Source organism: Calidris pugnax, unplaced genomic scaffold, assembly GCF_001431845.1.
Source record: "Calidris pugnax isolate Ruff unplaced genomic scaffold, ASM143184v1 scaffold63, whole genome shotgun sequence".
Taxonomy (NCBI): domain Eukaryota; kingdom Metazoa; phylum Chordata; class Aves; order Charadriiformes; family Scolopacidae; genus Calidris; species Calidris pugnax.
This window is the reverse complement of record NW_015090852.1, coordinates 185,825-196,558: the sequence shown is the minus strand read 5'-3', so window position 1 is coordinate 196,558 and position 10,734 is coordinate 185,825. Positions and strand designations below refer to the sequence as shown.

Sequence of the window (10,734 nt, the reverse complement as noted above, 5' to 3'; positions counted from 1 at the left end):
GGGGGGGGGGGGGAGCAGATAAGCCTAAGGAGGCTTTATCTCTGTGTGTACAAAGGAATTACCTTCAGAATGAGATAAAAATACAGTTTCTAAGGATTAAAAAACACACTTTAGGCATGCGTGTTCTGTTTGAAGTTTAAAACCTAAAGAGTTGGGTGTTGCTGCTCCTGAAATGTCTTGGTACAACATCTTTTGTATGTAAGACCTCGTTCTTTAAAGAAGTGCTCAGTTTAAAGGAGTAATTAATATCTACTTGGACCTGATGTTCACAGTGTGGATAATATTGCCTTAAAATTGTTCAGAGGGGATTAATGGTGGGTGAGTGTGATGGCTTGTAAAGGAAATTCTGGTACACAGGGAGATAGTGGGGTTTGCACCACTTTAACCATCCCATTGCACAACCCTTCATCAATAATGATTGTATCACAACAACGGAAGAGAGAAAATAAATTCTGTGTGCAACACATTATCCTGCTGGGAAGAAATCTAATCTAGCAGTTCAGCTTTTAAGAACCTCTTGATTTTTGTGCACTGGAGGTTCATCATGTTTCCTAGGTTAGAATTTGTAATTTTCTATCAAAAACAAAAGCTGACTTGAGCCATACAACAGGAAAATAACCAAATCTCAGGGGAATTAGAGTGAAAAGCCATTAGAATTTGCTAATTATGAGATGAAGAGCAGTCAAACAGTGGTGGTCTGTTGGGGAACTGCTTTCACACATCTCAATGTATGAAAAGGCTTCGTGCATGATGTCAGTGGGAAAAGTTTCAGTGAAATAAGTCTTGCAGATGGTCTGCAGCTCAGTCCTAAAAGCCAGCACCTGAGTAATAGTTGCCATCTTCACTAAGGACCAAGTAGCTTTACTCTTGAAGGGCTTTTTGTGCAAACAGCACTAGATTTAGTTCAACTGTATGCTTTTATTCTGCCTATAAATGACATAAGATAATGGCCACTTGCATGCAAGCTTTCTCACCCAGTATATTTTCCCATTGTATCAACGACTTTGCTTAATTAGGCTCCAGTTCCTTTGAGTAAGTGTTTGGGGTTTGTTGGCAGCGAGTCCGTCGGCTTGAAAGAGAATTGCTGACAAACCAGCCCTTCGTTAGCAAAAATGTCTGCTGGGGTGAGAAGTTAATTTAAAATTAGATCTTTAAGAACCCTAACTGTGAATCTGTAAAACAAACTTAGTTGAAAATCTAGAAGATTCACGCTTACCTCAATGACGACTGTGCTGGAAGTATGAGGCCGAATATGCTTTATTTGTGCAAAAAAGGGGAGATAACAGAGGCGCAAACTTCATGGTCTTTAATTATTTATAATACCATGAAAGTCCCAGATATGATTTCTAGTCCATTGTGTGAAGATGTGCACACAGAATTTGAAGAGACACATTTTGCATTTTAATAATCCTCCTAACGACCAACTTCTTCAGCCCGTTATGTTATTGCTGGTACCTATAGAAAGTAGGGGAGAGTGGAAAAGTAAGAAATGAGTCCACATTGTACCATACACAGTTGGGAAGTTTATTTGAAGGTTAGTCTTGTTGGGCTACATCTAATGTGTTGGCTTCCGTGGTTAAAGCCATAGTTCTTACTGCAGTTCCCAGCCTTCAAGTACTCTGACTCTGTTCCTGCTAAAACTAACTTTTGCAAAGCTACCACATTTACAAACTATAAAAGTGTAGATTATGTTCACACATAAATGTTCTGCTTCGCAGTTTTGCTCCCAACAGGAGAACTGAGATGTTTCAAAGCCAGCATCCAGGCTCCTCCTTCTGTGTGGGCCGTGTTCCAGCTTTTCCTTCAGAGAAACTTGCACCGGATGGTGCAAACTTCTGAATTTGACTTTAAGGATTGATACGTGTGGGATAACAGAGGAGGAGTGGTCTCACAAGTTATTATACTAAAGGCAAAACCAAAAAAAGACGTGAATGATTTGTGTTCACCTTGCCTATTTTGAGCCCCTTTGGGGATAGGCTCTCTGTTTTGTGTCAGGAGAGGAAGAGGATGAAATACTTGGCTGTGATTTTTTGCATGAGCCTACTGGCAAGAGGGGTCTTAACTCCTGGAGTACTGCAGCTGCAGGTGGGCATCTTTATTAGTGAAGAGGGATGAGAGATGAGCCTTGCAGTTACTGGGAGGATGGGTTTACAGCTTAGCTAGAGGGTCTGTCTGGAGCTTTCACTTGCGAGTCCGTGTGAATATCAATGTATGTCCCTCCGAGGAGATGTGTGTGTGGTTTTAACAACTGTCCATCTGGAGTGACTTTCATTTAGCTCCCCCTCCCCCAGTGTTTTCTTGCACAAAGATGTAAAGAAAAAGTCGAAGAGCTTCAACCTCCACTGTCTTTTACTCTCTATCACACTGAAGCAGCTCCGATGATTTTCAGTTGTTCAGCTGAGCATCCTCCAGCTTTGCAAAGCATCCAGAGCATTTCTGATTCTCTTAATGCCAACTGCTCTTGCATGAATACCAGCAGTCAGCCAGACTTTCCTTCTCCTCCCTTCCTTCCCTGTACAAATTGCTTCCCCAGGGCCATCCAGGGCTCATCTAGGAGGGAAGGAAATCAGTGTGCTTCAAAACCCAGCTGTCACTGGGTGAATAATTCTTTTGAATGATGAATGTAGCAGGTAGCTCATCTACTCAGGAAGGTCCTAAATTTGATTTTGTTTTTCTTTGCTATCAAGAATGTGCTGCAGAAATGTCTTTTGGCACAATCAGTGAATGCCCCTTCAAATCCCAAGGGCGAATGCTCCTGAGTTCCTGTGGGTGGATGAGTTGTGTTCATCCAGTGCTGTGTCCAGGAGATGGAGATCAGTCCGGTTCAGGACCAAGGTGCTTCTGTCTGGTCTGTCTTTGCTCTCAGGAGTGATTTGCAATTTCATTTTGGATAATGCCTACCTCCGTGTGGGTATGCATCCACTCTTTAGGCGGTAACAAAGATTTGTGGTGGAGTCAAGTCCTTTCCAATGTCAAGGAACTGTCCTTCAGACTTCCTATAATACTGTCTCTGCAGTCGAGGGAAAAGTTTGGCATGTGTGGAAGGCTGTTTATAAGTCTTAGCACAGGTCTTCCACCCTGGAGCATCTTAGAGCTGGTCTGGACCTGCACACTCTGTTAATCTTGGCTGAGTCCTGAGGTGCACCTATGTTTGTCAATGAATCTTTCTGAATTCATATGTAATGCCAAGAGACAAAAAGGTGCACACTTTGGACGTCCCCAGAGCCTTGCTCTTGTCTGTTGGCTTAACAGGACCAAACTCTTAAGCTGTCTCCCATCAATTTTACGGTTGTCCCTGGCTTGTTGAGATGCCACGTTATCACAGGGGACTCAGGTGCACCACGCTGCGTCTCCACCAGTCACTCCTTATCTGCCTTGACGTGCAGAGGAGAGGTTGCCACATCTCATCAGGTTACACAGTTGGTGGCTTTCCACCGGGGTGCAGTAATACTTGAGATTAGCAGCCACATGGAACAAACTGCTGTTGCTTGCCAGGCAGTAAACCCTCATCTCTTTATTTTTGCTGTGTTTGTTCTTTTTTTTTTTTTCTTCAATCTTGTTTTAGCAAAGGCAGCTGGCACCTTCTGCCTCTCCTGTCAAGAAGGGCTACAGGTGCTAACCACCTATAGAAAGAGGTATATGTGTAGAAGAGTTATTTCAATAACTGATTTCTTCAGAGCAGGACTAATCAGTCAGGATGAGTCTCCAACATACCCCTGCCTCTGCTTTGGGAGTTTATGACTCTTGCAGACAATAAATTTGGGAGGCATAGAATCATGGAATGCTTTAGATTAGAAGGGACTTTAAAGATCATCTTGTTCTGGTCTGGCCTTGAACACTTCCAGGGATGGGGCATCCACAGCTTCTCTGGGCAACCTGTTCCAGCATTTTGACCTTCTTGCCCTGTATAGAAACACTGAGAGATTATGGTAAAGTAAAGCGTGCAGTCACAATGGATGATGATACCCTGTTTTTTGTGCCTGAGATATATTGATGCTTGTAGTGGTGCAGTAGGGGAAACAGGTATTCTGCCAGTTAAGTGGCCATAGTGGTTGCCTCTGAGGATGTGGTGACTCCATTCACACGTGTCCTGGCAAAAAGAAGGTTGGTTCAACATTCACACAGCTGTCATGAGCTACAAACTTACGGATCTAAGCACCTTCGCGATTTGCTTAGGTGTTTAACATGGTGAATATATTGGCTGGTTTACAGGCAACACGAAAAGAAGCTAATTGTTTCTTTAGACAATTAAAACCAAGTTGTTTAGCTGTGTTCCTGGGGAAGCAGTGCTAGAGTGCCTTAACAAGCAAGTCACTGTTTGCTCGATGACAGATTTGGTGCTAATTTTGCTGCTGTCTGCTCCCGTTTGTGTCCCGTGGTTGTGGATGAAAGCAACAGAGCAGTGATTAGCTCAGACCTGGCTGAAAAAAAAACCCAGTAGCTTCTGAAGAACAAGGGAGTGAGAGTATATTACCCTCTGGCGTTTTTATTTTATTTAGCAGGTAAAACTGTTCATTGAACCAGAGTTCATTTCCAGTGGTACCCCAGCAGACTGCAGCAGCAGGATGAATTACCAATCACTCACAGTGCAAATAGGAATCATTCAAACCCCAGATCATACGTACCCAGGAGATCAAGTCTCTTGCACTGCACACTACACAACTGCCAGTGTCTCTCCCTTGCCTCCGAAATCCTATCGAGCATCTTGCTCCCTGTTTTAGTCCCCAAATCACATTTTTATCTGTGTTCCCCCCAATGGGTTTTGATTATAATGCTCTTAAACAGAAGCTGGGCGGTTCACAGGATTAGACTCTCTTAGCCACCAAATTAATGGAAATTGGAGTATATGCTTCCTTTGAGGATATACTTTCCTTTCAGGAGCTTTGACTTGGAGGATCATTGGTGAGATAATATTGGGAGTCTTAACTAATCCCCTAATGATTGTAGCAGGGTGAACAAGTCTTATCTGTAACAATTAGCCCAGTCGTCCACCACAAGGCTACTCTTACCTGATAAGTGGGTTTTTGCATTGAAAAGGATTTTTCTCCCTTTGCTTTGAAGCTGGTGGCTGTGCAAAGCCCCAAACCTCACGGCGAGGCAGCGTGAGAGCCTTCTTGGGGCTGGGTCAAGCTGTCTTTCTGCTCCCTTTGGAGCATGGTGTATTCCAGTCACCGAGTTTATTAAAAATGCATGTGTTAAGTGATGGGATAATTACGGCAAGTTTGTCTGGGGATGGATAGCAGCAGAGAGAGAAATTGAAAAATGTGTCTGAGAAAAGATACTGACTGTCTTTAGAGAAAACAGTTTTCAGGGGGTGGTTTGGTGGCATACAGTGCAACTGCTGGTGCAGGACAGATGCAGGACACCAGTCTGGGAGAGGTGGGTCATCCTCAGCATCTCCAGGGCTGTTGCCAGTGCTCCCAGCACTTACGTGGTTGAGGTTTATTGGCACCGTATCCTTCCTTTTGGATTTTCCTCAGTCTGAACGGTCTTGGTTTGGGAGGGTGCATCTGCACGTGCTGGTTGCATCAGGAAGGTGGTTTGAAGGGTAAAGACTGTCTCTTGACTGTGGCTGGCACCCAGTTTTTGCCTGAGGGTTGCTTGACTGATGCAGCAGACCATTAATTTGCAGACAACCCGGGTATCTCCGAAGGCAACTTCGTCAATTGGCAGGAGGTAAATAGATGGTGCCTTTCTGAATAAAGCAGGGCTGGAACCCTCTCTGTTGATCATCCCTTCCAAACTGGGTGTATCTGCTGTTGCTCTCTAATCGCTTCTTTGTTTTACTTGTCTGAAACCTCTTGGCTGTGAGAGAGGTTGGGTGGCCTCGGAGCAGGAGAGGTTTTGTCACGGTGATTAGTTGGTTTAGCTAGAGTGCTGGAGACCTTTGTCCATATGCTGCCAAAAGATGAAAATGATTATTATTATTTGCCCGCTTCACAGGGAGACTGTGAGGATTAATTCATGTTTGTAAATTGCTTTGGAGATTCAGAGCTCTGTAAAAGCACTATGGATTATTGCTTTCTAATTCTTCAAGGTGGTACAACATCTATAAAGACTTTTAGCCTCGGAAGCATCTTGGAAATGGGAGGAGTTAAGTTGCTTTGAAATTAGATATACTTCTAATTTTTAAGATAAAAACAACTCTCTGATGCTTCTTCCAAAAAAGGAAAAAAAAAAAAAAAAACCACAAAACCAAACTAAACCAGTGGCAGATTGTGACAGTGCCTCTTCTTTTTTTTTTCCAGGAGTCCAACGTGCTGATTGCTGCTAACAGTCAGGGTACAATTAAGGTAAGTTATTTCATGCATCTCCTCTTTAAACATTTGAATCTGTTGTTAGTAAAGAGCAAGGTCAGAGAAACCGGGCAGCCAGGAGAAACCATTAGAGGAGGTCATCCCAACTGTAGAACTTTGTAATTTAAATGATGTATTTGCCTCTGGCACACGACGGAGCGAGCAGACAGTGCACCAGCAATGAAAAAGAGTTAAAGCAAGGTGTAGAAATACTGCTGGTGGCCTTCCAGCACCTGCTGTCCCTCCAACACTCCTTGGGGTCTTGGTAGCACAGAGTCTGGCACCAGCATCTCCCAACCAGTTCTTGTGGCAGTGGAGGCTGGGTGTTAACTCCTGGTGGCCTTCCAGCACCTGCTGTCCCTCCAACACTCCTTGGGGTCTTGGTAGCACAGAGTCTGGCACCAGCATCTCCCAACCAGTTCTTGTGGCGGTGGAGGCAGGGTGTTAACTCACCAGCATTAACCAGAGCCTGTCCTCTGGTTGCTGCTGGTGACACTGGGTGCAGCAGAGCTGAGAGCTGAGCTCCTGATGTGCAGCCAGCTGGAGCAGTGTTTGAAATGAGCAGGGATGCTCCCTGGCTTTGCTCTACTCCTGGTGCCGAGACTGGCTGTAACACACAGCAGCTGCCAGCAAAGGGGGTTGTGAAAGCTTCCTCATGCTCCAAGAAGCCAGTGTTCTGCCAGGTTTTCAATACTTAAAGTGTCTCTTCAGTCTATCTCTATACATTAAATGTCAAGTAATATGGAAAAGATTTTTGGCCTTCTTTACATGTTTATCAGGCAGCCAAGCAAAACCAGTACCCAAACCCAGGCTGGTGCTGATCCTCCAGAGACCAGTGTACTCGGCACTGGTGAGGCCTCACCTTGAGTACTGTGTCCAGTTTTGGGCCCCCTACCATAAAAAAGACATTGAGGTGCTGGAGCGGGTCCAGAGAAGGGCAACAAAGATGGTGAGGGGTCTGGAGAGTAAGTCTTATGAGGAAAGGCTGAGGGAACTGGGGTTATTCAGCCTGGAGAAGAGGAGCCTGAGGGGAGACCTTATTGCTCTCTACAACTACCTGAAAGGAGGGTGTAGAGAGATGGGGGTCGGTCTCTTCTCTCAAGTCACAGGTGACAGGACAAGAGGAAATGGCCTCAAGTTGTGCCAGGGGAGGTTCAGGCTGGATATTAGGAAAAATTTTTTCACTGAAAGGGTTCTCAGCCATTGAAATGGGCTGCCCAGGGAGGTGGTTGAGGCACCATCCCTGGAGGTGTTCAAAAGACGGGTTGATGTAGTGCTGGGAGGTATGGTTCAGTGATGATGCTCCTTGTTTGTTGGGTGGGTGTCTATTTTTGTCAGTTAGGTTGACGGTTGGACAAGATGATCTTTAAGGTCCCTTCCAACCTAGAAGATTCTGTGATTCTGTGATTCTGAGAGCTGCAGTTCTGATGCCATCCCAAATTGTACACAGCAGTATTGACCTCCACCGTCCTTTTGAGGCTTGGTGGTTAACACTGCAAGCTTTGTAGCCCAGAGCCCTGGCAGCTTTATGTAGCTGCTCATGAAGGGGTTTACTTGCTGTTTGTAGAGTTACACACTGGATTGTCACTGTCAGGAAGCTGAGGTCCTCATCCTCATCTCTGCTTGCATCCCTGGGATGGTAGCAACTCTCTGGAGCCAGACTGGAAAAATCACAAAAAAAGCTGAAAACGGGGAGACCACAGTGGTCTGTGTTTGACTACATGTCAAGATCGATATTCATTTTATTTTATTTTTTTCCCCCTCTTTTTTAGGCCACGAGTGGCCTGGTTACTCCTGCTCTTGCAGCATGAGATGCTGTAGCCTCTCGTTCCTAGGCTTTTTATTCAGCAGGCTGTGGAATTGGTTGCTCATTACTTTGGTCACTTCCTTCTTAGTAAAATGGGGAAAATGCACAGCCGCTTCTGATATCTTGAAGTGAATCCAGCAGCAAGAGAAGAGTGATTAAAGAGGAGAGGTTTTGCTTATGCACTTTGCTTGTTAATGAGAAGAGGTAGACAGAGAAATGTGCAAAAGACCAGGGCTGTCTAATAGCAGAACTCTGCTATTTCCATTTGCCTTTGGCAGCACACGGGGGGAAGTGGGATGGTCTGGGAAAGGACTTGGAGATTAGGAGAGGGTTCTTCACTGTGAGGGTGGTGGAGCACTGGAACAGGTTGCCCAGGGAGGTGGTTGAGGCCCCAGCCCTGGAGATATTCAAGGTGAGGCTCGACGAGGCCCTGGGCAACCTGGTCTAGTTGGGGGTGTCCCTGCTGACTGCGGGGAGGTTGGACTAGATGGCCTTTGGAGGTCCCTTCCGGCCTGGGCAATTCTATGACTCTATGATTCTATGACTGGATTTGCACAAACCCAATCCAATCTGGGGACAGATGCCATGCACCCATGGGCTAAAGCTTCCCCCAGTAAAGCCACCCTGTGTTTATGAGGGCTGTCACCTGCAGAGTGATTTACACAGCCTGTGTTGTTACTTTATCTCTAGACCATGCCTTCAGAGGTTGCTGTGCCATCTTAGCAGGGACAAGGGAAATGTGAGCACAGAGAGCTGAGAGGACAAAATCTCTGATCTCCACTACAAGATTTCCAAGGGCTGGTTGACTGGGATAAGTGAAAATAAGACAACTGGAGATGGTTTTGCTTCATGCCCATAATTTATCCTAGTGCCAGCAGACATCGAAATCGGGATCCTTGCCAAGTGCTTATCCCATTTGTGTAATATTATTGCATTGCTGGTGAATAAAGGGTAAGGGGTGGAGACGGAAGGGTCAGTCCTGTCCTAGTGATCTATATGCTGATGTAGGAGATAATGAATGTCATAAATTGCTATTCTAAATGTCTTGTCTTCCCTACTAATCAGGTACTAGAGCTGGTATGAAGGGTTTTCTCTCAAGGCATGAGGTACTTGGTCCGGCTGATATGCTACAGTATTCATCTGGGATCCTCAGCGGGACAAGAAACCGAAACCACCTTGATGTTCCTCCCCAAAACCATCATGTTTGGGTTGTTTTTTTTCTCCATTTATGGACTTTCTGGGACGTTTTAAGACACTGGAAACACCAGTGAACTGTCTGCCATCAACATTAACTCCACAGACTTTGCTGCTGCTGGTGGTGGTGGTATGGTTGTCTAATTTTTATGATAGGAAAACAAATTCTTTTAAATAAAAACAAAAAGGAATAATAAAATTTATTGAGCCACAAGCTGAAGCTGGAAGATTCTCTCTTGTTGCATATGGGAACAGATTTACATGGGAAGGGAGCTTACAGAACCACATAGGGCTGTCCTCAGTTGCACATCTCTGGTTGCTTTCATCTGGACTGTTCCTTCATCCCCTCTGGAAAAAGAAAGTCTCTAAGCCTTACTTGGACATGCAAGCAATCTGCTTTGAGATCCCATAACAGTATGGCTGAGTTGTTCCTTTGATTTATTTTTGGTTTTTTTAGATGCATTAAATGTTGAGAAGTGTCACCCAAGTTGACACCGCTGGAGACTGAAGTCCTCTGGTCATCAACAAGAGAAGGGCAGCTTCCCCTCTCCTTCCTCCTCTCCTTCCAAAGGGGCAGCTCCAAAGTAGAGAAGTATGTTGTCCTGTCCACATAAACCTGGGCCTCTCTGCCTGCCACCAGCAAGGTGCTGATATGAGGTGACCTGCAGTTACCTGGGACCTGGACTGACCTCACCAAGATGCTGTGGGATGATAAGTCTCACTCACACACACAGACACACACACGCACGCACACATTGTCCTGGCTGTGTTTGACTATCTCAGCTAGAGGAGGAAGCTTCTAGATCCAGTTACCAAAGCCCTGCACCACTTAATTGCCCCGTGTGGTCTGGTTGCATTGGCCCCTCTCTGCACACCATGGAAGCCAAACGTTTTGAACCTTGTAACAAGAGAGGGGCTCGGAGTTGGTTTGTAACGTGTTTCAGAGCCATGATATAAGTAGCCTTATTTTTAATGGTCATGCATACACTTAATTGTACATACGGAGGGGGAATAAACCATGATGCTAAGAGTGGTCGTTGCTTTGTTGGCAGGATAGTGGGAGGGGGAAGAAGGTGCAGACGTTCTTCACGAGTAGCAGCCGTGCGGAGCTGTCAGGATTGCTGCCAGAATTCGTCAAGCTTGAAAGTGGAATTGGTGGGCGTAGCATCTTTTTCCGAGCTGCGGGTGGCCAAGGTGCAATGTACACAGTGATACCTGGAGGAAGTGTTTTGGTTTGCAAACAGAATCCCTGTGTTCATTCATTGCAGTACGGGTAAGTCTCCCTCGGATCTCTGAGGATGAAATTGCTGCAGGGACTCCTCTCTCTGGGTCACCAAAGCAAGGCCCTGCTGCAGCCTCGGACCACTCCTTAAGGACCTATAACTGATGGTGTCGTGTGGAAGGTGCCTCTCATCTTCCAGGTGTTAAAAGCTTGAT

The 10,734-nt window shown here is 45.4% G+C and overlaps 1 protein-coding gene across 2 annotated transcripts in view; it reads left to right on the top strand.

Annotated features, from left to right (window-relative positions):
* RFWD2 (ring finger and WD repeat domain 2, E3 ubiquitin protein ligase) overlaps nucleotides 1-10,327 on the top strand; it is a 160,987-nt gene extending 150,660 nt beyond the window's left edge. For both annotated transcript variants that reach the window (XM_014943563.1, XM_014943562.1), the window contains exons 19-20: nucleotides 6,249-6,293; nucleotides 9,169-10,327. In XM_014943563.1, coding sequence (XP_014799049.1) covers nucleotides 6,249-6,293; nucleotides 9,169-9,186 — 63 coding nt within the window. In that variant the 3' untranslated portion in view covers nucleotides 9,187-10,327. The remainder of the gene's footprint in view (nucleotides 1-6,248; nucleotides 6,294-9,168) is intronic.
* Nucleotides 10,328-10,734: the final 407 nt, after the last annotated feature.